This window comes from Phyllobates terribilis, unplaced genomic scaffold (assembly GCF_046119375.1).
Source record: "Phyllobates terribilis strain yellow unplaced genomic scaffold, ASM4611937v1 Scaffold_14__1_contigs__length_39327217, whole genome shotgun sequence".
In the NCBI taxonomy this organism is placed as follows: domain Eukaryota; kingdom Metazoa; phylum Chordata; class Amphibia; order Anura; family Dendrobatidae; genus Phyllobates; species Phyllobates terribilis.
The window spans coordinates 32,203,143-32,222,407 of record NW_027362774.1 but is presented as its reverse complement, the minus strand read 5'-3'; the positions used below and the strand labels follow the sequence as shown (position 1 = coordinate 32,222,407).

Here is a 19,265-nt window from a genome sequence, read left to right as displayed (position 1 = left end):
GGATAAAAGGAATCTTTAAACTTTATGCCAAAAAAAAGTTCATGAAATTTTCTGTTCTGGAGTATACGAGAGTCCAGTGTTTTCTCCCGAGAATGTTCCTTGAAACATAAGTCCACACGACTAGTGAGGGAACTTAAGTCGTCAAGTGAAGACGGCAAATCTCTACCCTCAAGTTCATCTTTCACACAACTGGACAGGCCGGCGTAGAAAACAGCCAAGAGAGCGTCATTGTTCCAGGCTAATTCAGTGGACAGGGTACAGAACTGGATGGCATAATGTCCCACAGAACTAGTCTCTGGTCTTAGCCGCAGGATGGAATCAGCAGCTGACTGAATGTGGCCTGATTCATCAAACACTCGGCAGAAAGCAAACAGGAGAGTAGAGAAGACTTCATGGGGTCTTCTGGTTCCCAAAATGGCTCAGCCCATGCCAAAGCATTAACAGGCAATAAAGAAAAAGTCTATGTTACTTTACACCGGTCCGAAAGAAAACTCCTTGTACGGTGCATTGATTTACAAAACCCCACCAGGCTTTATGATTGCCATCCGCAATTTCCTCCGGGATAAATAAAGTATATCTTATCTTATCTTATTAAATCGTGCAGGTATGGGCAAATGAAATGTGGAGATGTTTCCCAAGCAGAATGTGGCACATCAGGTTGTGGCGGGTGTGACGAGCTGGTGGAGAGACTGCAGAAGTCTGAGGCTGCGCGTCCATATGGGCATTGAGGTCTTGCAGTGCCTGGACAAGTTCACGTTGGCTGGCAGCAATTTGCACCACAAGTCCAGGCAATTCTTCTGTATCCCACTGTAATGGTGTTACTGCTGCATCTTTGGGATCAAAGGTCTTGGTATTCTGTTAGACTCCCCAGGTGAGGTGGATCCTCCAAGCCCAAGGTCTTGGTGGGCACATGGGCATTGGTGCAGCAGATAGGTGGGTCATGCGGGACACTGACAGCCAATGGACAGGAGCCCGCAGGCAGGTAGGCGGAATGTAGGAAGCCCTCTGGCAGGCCAAAGATGTCCAGGAGACCACAGGCAAACAGGCAGTAGACATTCAGGAGACTGCAAACAGCAGCTGAGCAGGTCAAGGTGTGAAAGCAAGCCAGAGTCTAGCAACATGAAAGTCTTAATACCAAAACACAGGTGTGTGTCTTGGTGAGCCTTATATACGCCCAAGTGGGTGCTCACATGAGCTCAGGCTGGGCCATCTGCAAAGCCCGACGTGGAGCACAACAGAGTCTAGCAGAGCGGCGTGAGGGAAGCAAGGCACGGATCCGGGACTGGTGCGTAAGCATTCACAGGACAAATGAAACGGAGATCAACCTGCACCAGAATGATGGAAGAGGAAAGTCTGGAGACGGCTCGGAGCGGCTCCTGGTCCTCGGCACATCCTCTGTGACACAAGGAGGAGGCGGTGTGATGGCGCGGGCATGCATGGCGTCCAATGGCACCGGGGCACTAGTGGTTATTGATGATGTGACTGAAGACAGAAGCCGCCGGATGAATCCTGTGTGTACAGGGTGAGATTTTCTGCTCAGATTCACCCAAATGCAGCAAGGTTGATTGTCCGTTTGTCCTGTGAAGCTCCGACCAATCACTGAAAACCTCCTGTGAAAGCAAAGAAGTGGAATATTGTGCAATGGCCGCGTCCTCACCAGATCTCAGCTGATCGAGCCGCATTTCACAGGATGAAGACAAAAGGCAGAAAGAGCCACAAACAAGCGAGAACTGAAGTCACTGCAGTAAAGGCAGCAAAGCCTCACGCTGGAGACCAGCGATGGTGATGGCCATGACCTCCAGACTTCAGGCCATCATTGCTGCAAAGCCTCACACCAGAGGAGACCAGCGATGGTGACGTCCATGACCTCCAGACTTCAGGCCGTCATTGCTGCAAAGCCTCACACCGGAGGAGACCAGCGATGGTGACGTCCATGACCTCCAGACTTCAGGCCATCATTGCTGCAAAGCCTCACACCAGAGGAGACCAGCGATGGTGACGTCCATGACCTCCAGACTTCAGGCCGTCATTGCTGCAAAGCCTCACACCGGAGGAGACCAGCGATGGTGACGTCCATGACCTCCAGACTTCAGGCCGTCATTGCTGCAAAGCCTCACACCGGAGGAGACCAGCGATGGTGACGTCCATGACCTCCAGACTTCAGGCCATCATTGCTGCAAAGCCTCACACCAGAGGAGACCAGCGATGGTGACGTCCATGACCTCCAGACTTCAGGCCGTCATTGCTGCAAAGCCTCACACCAGAGGAGACCAGCGATGGTGACGTCCATGACCTCCAGACTTCAGGCCGTCATTGCTGCAAAGCCTCACACCGGAGGAGACCAGCGATGGTGACAGTCATGACCTCCAGACTTCAGGCCATCATTGCTGCAAAGGATTCTCTACAAAGGGTTAAACATGGACATTTTATTTATGGGAAAGTAAATTTGTCCAATTAGATCTGAGCCCGAAATGAGGATTTGTAGGAAAATGGCTGCAATTCCTGAACGTTTCATAGGAGATTTCTGTACAACCCCTTTAATTAATCCTGAAAGTCTCCACTTCAACTGCAAAATAGCATCCTGCAGAGCTGAAATCACGAGGATTCCTCACTGGACAAAGATTTCTGGACCTAACTGTATACAGTGGTGGCCAAAAGTATTGGCACCCCTGCAATTCTGTCAGATAATCCTCAGTTTCTTCCTGAAAATGATTGCAATCACAAATTCTTTGGTCTTATTATCTTCATTTAATTTGTCTTCAATGAAAAAACACAAAAAGAATTGTCCTAAAGCCAAATTGGATATAATTCCACACCAAACCTAAAAAGGGGGTGGACAAAAGTATTGGCACTGTTTGAAAAATCCTGTGCTGCTTCTGTAATTGGTGTAATTAACAGCACCTGTAACTTACCTGTGGCACCTAACAGGTGTTGGCAATAACTAAATCACACTTGCAGCCAGTTAACATGGATTAAAGTTGCCTCAACCTCTGTCCTGTGTCCTTGTGTGACCACATTGAGCATGGAGAAAAGAAAGAAGACCAAAGAACTGTCTGAGGACTTGAGAAACCAAATTGTGAGGAAGCATGAGCAATCTCAAGGCTACAAGTCCATCTCCAAAGACCTGAATGTTCCTGTGTCTTCCGTGCGCAGTGTCATCAAGAAGTGTAAAGCCCATGGCACTGTGGCTAACCTCCCTAGATGTGGACGGAAAAGAAAAATTGACGAGAGATTTCAACGCAAGATTGTGCGGATGGTGGATAAAGAACCTCGACTAACATCCAAACAAGTTCAAGCTGCCCTGCAGTCCGAGGGTACAACAGTGTCAACCCATACTATCCGTCGGCGTCTGAATGAAAAGGGACTGTATGGTAGGATACCCAGGAAGACCCCACTTCTTACCCCGAGACATAAAAAAGCCAGGCTGGAGTTTGCCAAAACTTACCTGAGAAAGCCTAAAACGTTTTGGAAGAATGTTCTGTGGTCAGATGAGACAAAAGTAGATGGGAAAAAGCATCAACATAGAGTGTACAGGAAAAAAAAAGAGGCCTTCAAAGAAAAGAACACGGTCCCTACAGTCAAACATGGCGGAGGTTCCCTGATGTTTTGGGGTTGCTTTGCTGCCTCTGGCACTGGACTGCTTGACCGTGTGCATGGCATTATGAAGTCTGAAGACTACCAACAAATTTTGCAGCATAATGTAGGGCCCAGTGTGAGAAAGCTGGGTCTCCCTCAGAGGTCATGGGTCTTCCAGCAGGACAATGACCCAAAACACACTTCCAAAAGCACTATAAAATGGTTTTAGAGAAAGCACTGGAGACTTCTAAGGTGGCCAGCAATGAGTCCAGACCTGAATCCCATAGAACACCTGTGGAGAGATCTCAAAATGGCAGTTTGGAGAAGGCACCCTTCAAATATCAGGGACCTGGAGCAGTTTGCCAAAGAAGAATGGTCTACAATTCCAGCAGAGCATTGTAAGAAACTCATTGATGGTTACCGAAAGCGGTTGTTCCCAGTTATTTTGGCTAAAAGTTGTGCAACCAAGTATTAGCCTGAGGGTGCCAATACTTTTGTCCGGCCCATTTTTGGAGTTTTGTGTGAAATGATCAATGATTTGATTTTTGCTTCATTCTCTTTTGTGTTTTTTCCTTGCAAGCAAATTAAATGAAGATAATAAGACCAAAGAATTTGTGATTGCAATCATTTTCAGGAAGAAACTGAGCACTATCTGACAGAAGTGCAGGGGTGCCAATACTTTTGGGCAGCACTGTATGTACTGTGCAGAGTTATCCGCCGTCTGTGTCTCTCATGACAATGTTATCACTGATCGTCTCCGGTGTCAGACGTCCAGAAGGTGAAGAAATATCATAGCGCGGTTTTTCTTAGAATTTGTGTCTGCAGAAGTTTTGGCGACTAATGAGAAACATGAATTCTCAGGTTGAATTGTTTCTTTCCATCTGTTAAAATGAGAATAAGTGTAACCTCTGAGCCCCCGTGCGGTGATAACCCCCGTGCCCCCCCGTACGGTGATGGCCCCCGAGCCCCAGTGCGGTGATGGCCCCCCGAGCAGTGATGGCCCCCGTGTCCCCCCGTGCGGTCATGGCCCCCGAGCCCCCCCATGTGGTGATTGGATAGCCCCTGAGCTGCCTGTATGTACGGCGTATGCCGTAGGTGATGTTTGCTCCCAGTAATGGCCGCTCTGCCTTTTCCTCCCCTCAGGTCTCTTCATCCTCCTGTGGTACTGTGCTTTGTCGCAATCTTCTGCTAAGAAACAATCCCACTCCTCGGACTGTACGAGCGCCACCCCAGCCTCCCCACGGGCCGAGCAGACCCTCAGCAGCGACCACAAGAAGCTCCTGGGATGATGAGGGTCAGCGGGTCCCACCTACCCCCTCGCCCCACCACAAGCACTTTATATGAATGGTATCACTGGAGCCATGGACGGGAGGTCGGTGCCGCTCGTGTACCTGCTGGTCAGGTGTGGACTGGTGCACATTGTGAGCTGTGGGAGTCCGCCGTTATATCATGTGTTCTCACTGCCAGGACCCCCAGCTGCAGACGGAGCATGTGAGAGCCCGCCAAATGCCAGCAGATTTCTGGATTTTCCATGTTTGTGGCCTTTTTTCTGATTTTAGAAATGTTTTCTGCTATTGTAACTTATAAAATGAGATTCAAGTCAAAGACCATCCACATGACTGCCCGCACCCTGCAGCAGCCCACCTCCTGTGAGAGCACCCGCCGAGAGAGTGAGGCCAGCAGGTGCCATGTGTACAGGGCTGCAAGGACCACGGCCAATGAGGGCTGACACATCCAGTCTCTGCGGGGAGGATACCAGAGAGCGCAGTCGTGGCGGGGAGGATACCAGAGCGCAGTCGTGGCGGGGTGGATACCAGAGAGCAGGGTCCTAGCGGGGTGGATACCAGAGAGCGCAGTCCTGGCGGGGAGGATACCAGAGAGCGCAGTCCTGGCGGGGAGGATACCAGAGAGCAGGGTCCTGGCGGGGAGGATACCAGAGAGCAGGGTCCTGGCGGGGAGGATACCAGAGAGCAGAGTCAATAAGGGGAGGGTGCAAGAAAGCAGGGTCCATGAGGGGAGGATACGAGAGAGCGCAGTCTTGGCGGGGAGGATACCAGAGAGCAGGGTCCTGGCGGGGAGGATACCAGAGAGCAGAGTCTTGGTGGGGAGGATACCAGAGAGCAGAGTCAATAAGGGGAGGGTGCAAGAAAGCAGGGTCCATGAGGGGAGGATACGAGAGAGCGCAGTCCTGGCGGGGAGGATACCAGAGAGCAGGGTCCATGAGGGGAGGATACCAGAGAGCAGGGTCCATGAGGGGAGGATACCAGAGAGCAGGGTCCTGGCGGGGAGGATACCAGAGAGCAGAGTCAATAAGGGGAGGGTGCAAGAAAGCAGGGTCCATGAGGGGAGGATACGAGAGAGCGCAGTCCTGGCGGGGAGGATACCAGAGAGCAGGGTCCTGGCGGGGAGGATACCAGAGAGCAGAGTCTTGGTGGGGAGGATACCAGAGAGCAGAGTCAATAAGGGGAGGGTGCAAGAAAGCAGGGTCCATGAGGGGAGGATACGAGAGAGCGCAGTCCTGGCGGGGAGGATACCAGAGAGCAGGGTCCATGAGGGGAGGATACCAGAGAGCAGGGTCCATGAGGGGAGCGTGCGAGAGAGCGCAGTCCTGGCGGGGAGGATACCAGAGAGCAGGGTCCTGGCGGGGAGGATACCAGAGAGCGGAGTCTTGGTGGGGAGGATACCAGAGAGCAGAGTCAATAAGGGGAGGGTGCAAGAAAGCAGGGTCCATGAGGGGAGGATACGAGAGAGCGCAGTCCTGGCGGGGAGGATACCAGAGAGCAGGGTCCATGAGGGGAGTATACCAGAGAGCAGGGTCCATGAGGGGAGCGTGCGAGAGAGCGCAGTCCTGGTGGGGAGGATACAAAAGAGCACAGTCCTGGTGGGGAGGATACCAGAGAGCGGAGTCCTGGCGGGGAGGATACGAGACAGCGCGCAGTCCATGAGGGGAAGGTACGAGAAAGCGGAGTCCATGAGGGGAGGGTACGAGCGAGCGGAGTCCATGAGGGGAGGGAACGAGAGAGCGGAGTCCGCGAGGGGAGGGAACGAGAGAGCGGAGTCCGCGAGGGGAGGGAACGAGAGAGCGGAGTCCGCGAGGGGAGGGAACGAGAGAGCGGAGTCCGCGAGGGGAGGGAACGAGAGAGCGGAGTCCGCGAGGGGAGTCTACGAGAGAGCGGAGTCCGCGAGGGGAGGGAACGAGAGAGCGGAGTCCGCGAGGGGAGGGAACGAGAGAGCGGAGTCCGCGAGGGGAGTCTACGAGAGAGCGGAGTCCGCGAGGGGAGTCTACGAGAGAGCGGAGTCCGCGAGGGGAGTCTACGAGAGAGCGGAGTCCGCGAGGGGAGTCTACGAGAGAGCGGAGTCCGCGAGGGGAGTCTACGAGAGAGCGGAGTCCGCGAGGGGAGTCTACGAGAGAGCGGAGTCCGCGAGGGGAGTCTACGAGAGAGCGGAGTCCGCGAGGGGAGTCTACGAGAGAGCGGAGTCCGCGAGGGGAGGGTACGAGAGAGCGGAGTCCGCGAGGGGAGGGTACGAGAGAGCTGAGTCCGCGAGGGGAGGGAACGAGAGAGCGGAGTCCGCGAGGGGAGGGAACGAGAGAGCGGAGTCCGCGAGGGGAGTCTACGAGAGAGCGGAGTCCGCGAGGGGAGTCTACGAGAGAGCGGAGTCCGCGAGGGGAGTCTACGAGAGAGCGGAGTCCGCGAGGGGAGTCTACGAGAGAGCGGAGTCCGCGAGGGGAGTCTACGAGAGAGCGGAGTCCGCGAGGGGAGTCTACGAGAGAGCGGAGTCCGCGAGGGGAGTCTACGAGAGAGCGGAGTCCGCGAGGGGAGTCTACGAGAGAGCGGAGTCCGCGAGGGGAGTCTACGAGAGAGCGGAGTCCGCGAGGGGAATCTACGAGAGAGCGGAGTCCGCGAGGGGAGTCTACGAGAGAGCGGAGTCCGCGAGGGGAGGGTACGAGAGAGCGGAATCCGTGAGGGGAAGGTACGAGAGCGGAGTCCGCGAGGGGAGGGTACGAGAGAGCGGAGTCCATGAGGGGAGGGTACGAGAGCGCGGAGTCCATGAGGGGAGGGTATGAGAGAGCGCACAGTCCAGGTGCAGAGGATACAAGTGAGTGCGCAGTCCGGGCAGGGAGGATACGAGAGAGCGCGAAGTCTTGGCGGGGAGGATACGAGCGAGAGCAGTCCATGAGGGGAGGGTATGAGAGAGCGGAGTCCGCGAGGGGAGGGAACGAGAGAGCGGAGTCCGCGAGGGGAGGGAACGAGAGAGCGGAGTCCGCGAGGGGAGGGAACGAGAGAGCGGAGTCCGCGAGGGGAGGGAACGAGAGAGCGGAGTCCGCGAGGGGAGGGAACGAGAGAGCGGAGTCCGCGAGGGGAGTCTACGAGAGAGCGGAGTCCGCGAGGGGAGTCTACGAGAGAGCGGAGTCCGCGAGGGGAGTCTACGAGAGAGCGGAGTCCGCGAGGGGAGGGTACGAGAGCGGAATCCGTGAGGGGAAGGTACGAGAGCGGAGTCCGCGAGGGGAGGGTACGAGAGAGCGGAGTCCGCGAGGGGAGGGTACGAGAGAGCGGAGTCCATGAGGGGAGGGTACGAGAGAGCGGAGTCCATGAGGGGAGGGTACGAGAGAGCGGAGTCCATGAGGGGAGGGTACGAGAGCGCGGAGTCCATGAGGGGAGGGTATGAGAGAGCGCACAGTCCAGGTGCAGAGGATACAAGTGAGTGCGCAGTCCGGGCAGGGAGGATACGAGAGAGCGCGAAGTCTTGGCGGGGAGGATACGAGCGAGAGCAGTCCATGAGGGGAGGGTATGAGAGAGCGGAGTCCACGAGGGGAGGGAACGAGAGAGCGGAGTCCACGAGGGGAGTCTACGAGAGAGCGGAGTCCACGAGGGGAGTCTACGAGAGAGCGGAGTCCGCGAGGGGATGGTACGAGAGAGCGGAGTCCACGAGGGGATGGTACGAGAGAGCGGAGTCCACGAGGGGATGGTACGAGAGAGCGGAGTCCACGAGGGGAGGATACGAGTGAGCGCGCAGTCCGGGCGGGGAGGATACGAGTGAGCATAGTCCACAAGGGGAGGATATGAGCAAGCGCGCAGTCTGGGCAGGGAGGATGTAAAAGAGTGCGTAGTCTGGGCAGGGAGGATACTAGTGAATCACAGTCCGGGCTGAGAATATACCAAAGAGCGCAGTCCATGCGGGAAGTATATCCATTCACTTACACATACAGAAGAACCCTTAGCTGCAATAGAGGCTGCCGCACTCTCGGCTCTGCCGCACCGGAGCCGCCGCTCACAGTCTGCTGTTCTAGATGTGGACGCTCCACTGCCGAGCTGGCGCCATCAGTTGTTACAGCCCTTAGATGCACAATCCATGGAAATGATGAGGGAAGGAAATAAAACATGTCTCCCCCCAAGATGCCCAACATTCGAAACCCCAGGAGACCCCCAATCACTAGAACAGGTTCCCCATTTCTCCTCTATTAAAAATCTCAGGGACTGAAAAACAACGGATGAGAGATGTGGCAAATCTCACCAGTTCCACTGGGATCCAATCCTTGATCAATTCATGTCGGGAGTGTACAGCATATATTCCTGTGGGGCCATTTGTCTACGGGAGGGGCCACAGCTGTAGCTAGCGGCAAACAGCTGACCCCATGGTGGGAATGTGGCCCCCTGACCGCTGCTCCGTCAGGCCATCCTATACAAAACCTGCAGAGATGGAGGCTACAGAAGACCCCTCCAACTAATGACTGAACCGACCAGACCAGCTCCGCTCGCTGCAGAGTGCGGCGTCACTCGGGCGGAGAGGATGCGCCATGGACAGATCTCTGCTGCCTCTGTGTTCTGATCCTCTGACCGGACGCTCCGCAGATCGGTGGAGGGGCTTCTGCCTTTGGAGAGATTAATTGTGTAATCAGAAATTTACATCTTGTGTCCTCCAGCTGAAGAGCGAATGACCCATTGTACCCGACATTGTGGAAACAGAGCTTCTGTCATGTGCACATAGACAAGAAGGACACCGTGTGCGCGGTATAAGGACGAACACGCTGTGTAGATCCAGTATACACAAGAAGGACGCGGTATACGGACGGGCACGCTCATCAAGGGTGTGTCAGAAGTGATAGACAGTCGCCCTGCAGGGGGTTGCAGGAGATCTCTACGTTTGGCACTACAGACATCTTCTTAGATGAGAGGCTGTCTCTAGGACCCAGCGGCTACCTCCCTCTGGCTACTTAACACCCTGCCTGGGTGTATAAATACCTGGTGTGTTTCAGAGGGAGGTGCTGGCGATATTCATTATTACTTGTGAGGCTTTAGCGAGAGCAGTACTTCTCTCTGGTTCTTGAGGACTTGTGCGCATGTGTCTGGAGTCGTCTAAAGGTAAGCATTTCCTGTTTGTCCTTCCTTGTTGTCTATAGTGTTAAGTGGGGATCGACTAGTGCTTATCTCCTCCCTTCCCTAGCCTGAGTCTTACAACAGAGAGAGACAGGACAAAGCACGCGTGCAGTGATTGCTGAAGAGCCAATACAGGGACATCAGGGGAGACAGGGTGACACTAGACCAGACTAGGAGGTCTTCACTTCCCCCCCTTTCCCTAGAGTCTGGGTTCCCTTTCCCACATCTTGCGTGACAACGCTGTACAGATCCAGTATAGACAAGAAGGACGCGGTATACGGACGGGCACGCTGCGCAGATCAAGTATAGACAAGAAGGACGCGGTATACGGACGGGCACGCTGCGCAGATCCAATATAGACAAGAAGGACGCGGTATACGGACGGGCACGCTGCGCCGATCCAGTATAGACAAGAAGGACGCGGTATACGGACGGGCACGCTGTGCAGATCCAGTATAGACAAGAAGGACGCGGCATACGGACGGGCACGCTGTGCAGATCTATTCTATAGACAAGAAGGACGCGGTATACGGACGAACACTCTATGCAGATCCAGTGTAGACAAGAAGGACGCTGCATACGGACAGGCACGCTGCGCAGATCCATTATATAGACAAGAAGGACGCTGCAAACGGACAGGCACGCTGCACAGATCCATTATATAGACAAGAAGGACGCGGTATACGGACAGGCACGCTGCGCAGATCCATTATATAGACAAGAAGGACGCGGTATACGGACGGGCACGCTGCGCAGATCTGATATAGTCAAGAAGGACGCGGTATACGGACGAACACTCTATGCAGATCCAGTGTAGACAAGAAGGAAGTGGCAAACGGACAGGCACGCTGTGCAGATCCAGTGTAGACAAGAAGGACGCGGTATACGGACGGGCACGCTGTGCAGATCCATTATATAGACAAGAAGGACGCGGTTTACGGACGGGCACGCTGCGCAGATCCATTATATAGACAAGGATGCGGTATACGGACGGGCACGCTGTGCAGATCCAGTATAGACAAGGAGGACGCGGTATATGGACGGGCACGCTGAGCAGATCTAATCTAGAAAAGAAGGACGCAGTATACGGACGGGCACGCTGTGCAGATCCAGTATAGACAAGAAGGACGCGGTATACGGACGGGCACGCTGTGCAGATCCATTATATAGACAAGACGGACGCGGTTTACGGACGGGCACGCTGCGCAGATCCATTATATAGACAAGAAGGACGCGGTATACGGACGGGCACGCTGCGCAGATCCAATATAGACAAGAAGGACGCGGTATACGGACGGGCACGCTGCGCCGATCCAGTATAGACAAGAAGGACGCGGTATACGGACGGGCACGCTGTGCAGATCCAGTATAGACAAGAAGGACGCGGCATACGGACGGGCACGCTGTGCAGATCTATTCTATAGACAAGAAGGACGCGGTATACGGACGAACACTCTATGCAGATCCAGTGTAGACAAGAAGGACGCTGCATACGGACAGGCACGCTGCGCAGATCCATTATATAGACAAGAAGGACGCTGCAAACGGACAGGCACGCTGCACAGATCCATTATATAGACAAGAAGGACGCGGTATACGGACAGGCACGCTGTGCAGATCCATTATATAGACAAGAAGGACGCGGTATACGGACGGGCACGCTGCGCAGATCTGATATAGTCAAGAAGGACGCGGTATACGGACGAACACTCTATGCAGATCCAGTGTAGACAAGAAGGAAGTGGCAAACGGACAGGCACGCTGTGCAGATCCAGTGTAGACAAGAAGGACGCGGTATACGGACGGGCACGCTGTGCAGATCCATTATATAGACAAGAAGGACGCGGTTTACGGACGGGCACGCTGCGCAGATCCATTATATAGACAAGGATGCGGTATACGGACGGGCACGCTGTGCAGATCCAGTATAGACAAGGAGGACGCGGTATATGGACGGGCACGCTGAGCAGATCTAATCTAGAAAAGAAGGACGCAGTATACGGACGGGCACGCTGTGCAGATCCAGTATAGACAAGAAGGACGCGGTATACGGACGGGCACGCTGTGCAGATCCATTATATAGACAAGACGGACGCGGTTTACGGACGGGCACGCTGCGCAGATCCATTATATAGACAAGAAGGACGCGGTATACGGACGGGCACGCTGTGCAGATCTATTATATAGACAAGAAGGACGCGGTATACGGACGAACATTCTATGCAGATCCAGTGTAGACAAGAAGGACGCTGCATACGGACAGGCACGCTGTGCAGATCCATTATATAGACAAGAAGGACGCGGTATACGGACAGGCACGCTGCGCAGATCCATTATATAGACAAGAAGGACGCGGTATACGGACGGGCACGCTGCGCAGATCTGATATAGTCAAGAAGGACGCGGTATACGGACGGGCACGCTGTGCAGATCCAGTATAGACAAGGAGGATGCGGTATATGGACGGGCACGCTGAGCAGATCCAGTGTAGACAAGGAGGACGCTGCATACGGACAGGCACGCTGCGCAGATCCATTATATAGACAAGAAGGACGCGGTATGCGGACAGGCACGCTGCGCAGATCCAGTATATAGACAAGAAGGACGCGGTATACGGACGGGCACGCTGCGCAGATCTGATATAGTCAAGAAGGACGCGGTATACGGACGGGCACGCTGCGCAGATCCAGTATAGACAAGGAGGACGCGGTATACGGACAGGCACGCTGCGCAGATCCATTATATAGACAAGAAGGACGCGGTATACGGACGGGCACGCTGCGCAGATCTGATATAGTCAAGAAGGACGCGGTATACGGACGGGCACGCTGTGCAGATCCAGTATAGACAAGGAGGACGCGGTGTATGGACGGGCACGCTGAGCAGATCTAATATAGAAAAGAAGGACGCGGTATACGGACGGGCACGCTGTGCAGATCCAGTGTAGACAAGAAGGACGCGGCATACGGACGGGCACGCTGTGCAGATCCAGTATAGACAAGGAGGACGCGGTATATGGACGGGCACGCTGTGCAGATCCAGTATAGACAAGAAGGACGCGGTATACGGACGGGCACGCTGTGCAGATCCAGTATAGACAAGGACGCGGTATACAGACGGGCACGCTGTGCAGATCCAGTATAGACAAGGACGCGGTATATGGACAGGAACGCTGAGCAGATCTAATCTAGAAAAGAAGGACGCAGTATACGGACGGGCACGCTGCGCAGATCCATTATATAGACAAGAAGGACGCGGTTTACGGACGGGCACGCTGCGCAGATCCAGTATAGACAAGAAGGACGCGGTTTACGGACGGGCACGCTGTGCAGATCCAGTATAGACAAGGAGGACGCGGTATACGGACGGGCACGCTGTGCAGATCCAGTATAGACAAGAAGGACGCGGTTTACGGACGGGCACGCTGTGCAGATCCAGTATAGACAAGGAGGACGCGGTATACGGACGAACACTCTATGCAGATCCAGTGTAGACAAGAAGGACTCTGCATACGGACAGGCACGCTGCGCAGATCCATTATATAGACAAGAAGGACGCGGTATACGGACGGGCACGCTGCGCAGATCCATTATATAGACAAGAAGGACGCGGTATACGGACAGGCACGCTGCGCAGATCCATTATATAGACAAGGACGCGGTATACGGACGGGCACGCTGTGCAGATCCAGTATAGACAAGGAGGACGCGGTATATGGACGGGCACGCTGTGCAGATCCAGTATAGACAAGGAGGATGCGGTATATGGACGGGCACGCTGAGCAGATCTAATATAGAAAAGAAGGACGCGGTATACGGATGGGCATGCTGTGCAGATCCAGTGTAGACAAGAAGGACGCGGTATATGGACGGGCACGCTGAGCAGATCTAATATAGAAAAGAAGGACGCGGTATACGGATGGGCATTCTGTGCAGATCCATTATATAGACAAGAAGGACGCGGCATACGGACGGGCACGCTGTGCAGATCCAGTATATAGACAAGAAGGACGCTGCATACGGACAGGCACGCTGCGCAGATCCAGTATAGACAAGAAGGACGCGGTATACGGACGGGCACGATGTGCAGATCCAGTATAGACAAGAAGGACGCGGTATATGGACGGGCACGCTGTGCAGATCCAGTATAGACAAGGAGGATGCGGTATATGGACGGGCACGCTGAGCAGATCTAATATAGAAAAGAAGGACGCGGTATACGGACGGGCACGCTGTGCAGATCCAGTATAGACAAGAAGGATGCGGTATACGGATGGGCACGCTGTGCAGATCCATTATATAGACAAGAAGGACGCGGTATAGGGACGGGCACGCTGTGCAGATCCATTATATAGACAAGAAGGATGCGGTATACGGACGAACACTCTATGCAGATCCAGTGTAGACAAGAAGGAAGCTGCATACGGACAGGCACGCTGTGCAGATCCATTATATAGACAAGAAGGACGCGGTATACGGACAGGCACGCTGCGCAGATCCATTATATAGCCAAGAAGGACGCGGTATACGGACGGGCACGCTGCGCAGATCTGATATAGTCAAGAAGGACGCGGTATACGGACGGGCACGCTGTGCAGATCCAGTATAGACAAGAAGGACGCGGTATACGGACAGGCACGCTGCGCAGATCCATTATATAGACAAGAAGGACGTGGTATACGGACGGGCACGCTGCGCAGATCCATTATATAGACAAGAAGGACGCGGTATACGGACAGGCACGCTGCGCAGATCCATTATATAGACAAGAAGGACGTGGTATACGGACGGGCACGCTGCGCAGATCTGATATAGTCAAGAAGGACGCGGTATACGGACGGGCACGCTGTGCAGATCCAGTATAGACAAGGAGGACGCGGTGTATGGACGGGCACGCTGAGCAGATCTAATATAGAAAAGAAGGACGCGGTATACGGACGGGCACGCTGTGCAGATCCAGTGTAGACAAGAAGGACGCGGCATACGGACGGGCACGCTGTGCAGATCCAGTATAGACAAGGAGGACGCGGTATACGGACGGGCACGCTGTGCAGATCCAGTATAGACAAGGAGGACGCGGTATATGGACGGGCACGCTGTGCAGATCCAGTATAGACAAGGACGCAGTATACGGACGGGCACGCTGTGCAGATCCAGTATAGACAAGGACGCGGTATATGGACAGGAACGCTGAGCAGATCTAGAAAAGAAGGACGCAGTATACGGATGGGCACGCTGCGCAGATCCATTATATAGACAAGAAGGACGCGGTTTACGGACAGGCACGCTGTGCAGATCCATTATATAGACAAGAAGGACGCGGTATACGGACGGGCACGCTGCGCAGATCCAGTGTAGACAAGAAGGACGTGGTATACGGACAAACACTCTATGCAGATCCAGTGTAGACAAGAAGGACGTGGTATACGGACGGGCACGCTGCGCAGATCCATTATATAGACAAGGATGCGGTATACGGACAGGCACGCTGTGCAGATCCAGTATAGACAAGAAGGACGCGGTTTACGGACGGGCACGCTGCGCAGATCCATTATATAGACAAGAAGGACGCGGTATACGGACGGGCACGCTGTGCAGATCTATTATATAGACAAGAAGGACGCGGTATACGGACGAACACTCTATGCAGATCCAGTGTAGACAAGAAGGACTCTGCATACGGACAGGCACGCTGCGCAGATCCATTATATAGACAAGAAGGACGCGGTATACGGACAGGCACGCTGCGCAGATCCATTATATAGACAAGGACGCGGTATACGGACAGGCACGCTGCGCAGATCCATTATATAGACAAGGACGCGGTATACGGACGGGCACGCTGTGCAGATCTAATATAGAAAAGAAGGACGCGGTATACGGACGGGCATGCTGTGCAGATCCAGTGTAGACAAGAAGGACGCGGCATACGGACGGGCACGCTGTGCAGATCCAGTATAGACAAGAAGGACGCGGTATACGGACGGGCACGCTGTGCAGATCCAGTATAGACAAGGAGGACGCGGTATACGGACGGGCATGCTGCGCAGATCCAGTATAGACAAGAAGGACGCGGTATACGGACGGGCATGCTGCGCAGATCCAGTATAGACAAGAAGGACGCGGCATACGGACGGGCACGCTGTGCAGATCCAGTATAGACAAGAAGGACGCGGCATACGGACGGGCACGCTGCGCAGATCCAGTATAGACAAGAAGGACGCGGTATACGGACGGGCATGCTGCGCAGATCCAGTATAGACAAGAAGGACGCGGCATACGGACGGGCACGCTGTGCAGATCCAGTATAGACAAGAAGGACGCGGCATACGGACGGGCACGCTGTGCAGATCCAGTATAGACAAGGAGGACGCGGTATACGGACGGGCACGCTGCGCAGATCCAGTATAGACAAGAAGGACGCGGTATATGGACGGGCACGCTGTGCAGATCCAGTATAGACAAGAAGGACGCGGTATACGGACGGGCACGCTGTGCAGGTCCAGTATAGACAAGGAGGACGCGGTATACGGACGGGCACACTGTGCAGATCCATTATATAGACAAGAAGGACGCGGTATACGGACGAACACTCTATGCAGATCCAGTGTAGACAAGAAGGACGCTGCATACGGACAGGCACGCTGCGCAGATCCAGTATAGACAAGGAGGACGCGGTATATGGACGGGCACGCTGTACAGATCCAGTATAGACAAGGAGGATGCGGTATATGGACGGGCACGCTGAGCAGATCTAATCTAGAAAAGGACGCAGTATACGGACGGGCACGCTGCGCAGATCCAGTATAGACAAGAAGGACGCGGTATACGGATGGACACGCTGTGCAGATCCATTATATAGACAAGAAGGACGCGGTATACGGACGGGCACGCTGCGCAGATCCATTATATAGACAAGAAGGACGCGGTATACGGACGGGCACGCTGTGCAGATCCATTATGTAGACAAGGATGCGGTATACGGACGAACACTCTATGCAGATCCATTATATAGACAAGAAGGACGCGGTATACGGACGGGCACGCTGTGCAGATCCATTATGTAGACAAGGACGCTGCATGCAGACGAACACTCTATGCAGATCCAGTGTAGACAAGAAGGACGCTGCATACGGACAGGCACGCTGCGCAGATCCATTATATAGACAAGAAGGACGCGGTATACGGACAGGCACGCTGCGCAGATCCATTATATAGACAAGGACGCGGTATACGGACAGGCACGCTGCGCAGATCCATTATATAGACAAGGACGCGGTATACGGACGGGCACGCTGTGCAGATCCAGTATAGACAAGGAGGACGCGGTATATGGACGGGCACGCTGTGCAGATCCAGTATAGACAAGGAGGATGCGGTATATGGACGGGCACGCTGTGCAGATCCAGTATAGACAAGAAGGACGCGGTATATGGACGGGCACGCTGAGCAGATCTAATATAGAAAAGAAGGACGCGGTATACGGACGGGCATGCTGTGCAGATCCAGTGTAGACAAGAAGGACGCGGCATACGGACGGGCACGCTGTGCAGATCCAGTATAGACAAGAAGGACGCGGTATACGGACGGGCACGCTGTGCAGATCCAGTATAGACAAGGAGGACGCGGTATATGGACGGGCACGCTGTGCAGATCTAATCTAGAAAAGAAGGACGCAGTATACGGACGGGCACGCTGCGCAGATCCAGTATAGACAAGAAGGACGCGGTATACGGACGGGCACGCTGTGCAGATCCATTATATAGACAAGAAGGACGCGGTATACGGACGAACACTCTATGCAGATCCAGTGTAGACAAGAAGGACGCTGCATACGGACAGGCACGCTGCGCAGATCCAGTATAGACAAGAAGGACGCGGTATACGGACGGGCACGCTGAGCAGATCCATTATATAGACAAGAAGGACGCGGTTTACGGACGAACACTCTATGCAGATCCAGTATAGACAAGAAGGACGCGGTATACGGACGGGCACGATGTGCAGATCCAGTATAGACAAGGAGGACGCGGTATATGGACGGGCACGCTGTGCAGATCCAGTATAGACAAGGAGGACGCGGTATATGGACGGGCACGCTGTGCAGATCCAGTATATAGACAAGAAGGACGCGGTTTACGGACGAACACTCTATGCAGATCCAGTGTAGACAAGGACGTGGTATACGGACGGGCACGCTGCGCAGATCCATTATATAGACAAGAAGGACGCGGTTTACGGACGAACACTCTATGCAGATCCAGTATAGACAAGAAGGACGCGGTATACGGACGGGCACGATGTGCAGATCCAGTATAGACAAGGAGGACGCGGTATATGGACGGGCACGCTGCGCAGATCCAGTATAGACAAGAAGGACGCGGTATACGGACGGGCACGATGTGCAGATCCAGTATAGACAAGAAGGACGCGGTATACGGATGGGCACGCTGTGCAGATCCATTATATAGACAAGAAGGACGCGGTATACGGACGGGCACGCTGCGCAGATCCATTATATAGACAAGAAGGACGCGGTATACGGACGGGCACGCTGTGCAGATCCATTATGTAGACAAGGATGCGGTATACGGACGAACACTCTATGCAGATCCATTATATAGACAAGAAGGACGCGGTATACGGACGGGCACGCTGTGCAGATCCATTATGTAGACAAGGACGCTGCATGCAGACGAACACTCTATGCAGATCCAGTGTAGACAAGAAGGACGCTGCATACGGACAGGCACGCTGCGCAGATCCATTATATAGACAAGAAGGACGCGGTATACGGACAGGCACGCTGCGCAGATCCATTATATAGACAAGGACGCGGTATACGGACAGGCACGCTGCGCAGATCCATTATATAGACAAGGACGCGGTATACGGACGGGCACGCTGTGCAGATCCAGTATAGACAAGGAGGACGCGGTATATGGACGGGCACGCTGTGCAGATCCAGTATAGACAAGGAGGATGCGGTATATGGACGGGCACGCTGTGCAGATCCAGTATAGACAAGAAGGACGCGGTATATGGACGGGCACGCTGAGCAGATCTAATATAGAAAAGAAGGACGCGGTATACGGACGGGCATGCTGTGCAGATCCAGTGTAGACAAGAAGGACGCGGCATACGGACGGGCACGCTGTGCAGATCCAGTATAGACAAGAAGGACGCGGTATACGGACGGGCACGCTGTGCAGATCCAGTATAGACAAGGAGGACGCGGTATATGGACGGGCACGCTGTGCAGATCTAATCTAGAAAAGAAGGACGCAGTATACGGACGGGCACGCTGCGCAGA

General features: G+C 54.1%; 1 protein-coding gene across 1 annotated transcript in view; it reads left to right on the top strand.

Annotated features, from left to right (window-relative positions):
* Positions 1 to 5,186, top strand: part of LOC141175888 (adhesion G-protein coupled receptor G1-like) — an 86,492-nt gene extending 81,306 nt beyond the window's left edge. The window contains exon 13 of the mRNA XM_073659868.1: positions 4,720 to 5,186. Within this exon, the coding sequence (XP_073515969.1) occupies positions 4,720 to 4,865 (146 nt within the window). The 3' untranslated portion in view covers positions 4,866 to 5,186. The remainder of the gene's footprint in view (positions 1 to 4,719) is intronic.
* Positions 5,187 to 19,265: the final 14,079 nt, after the last annotated feature.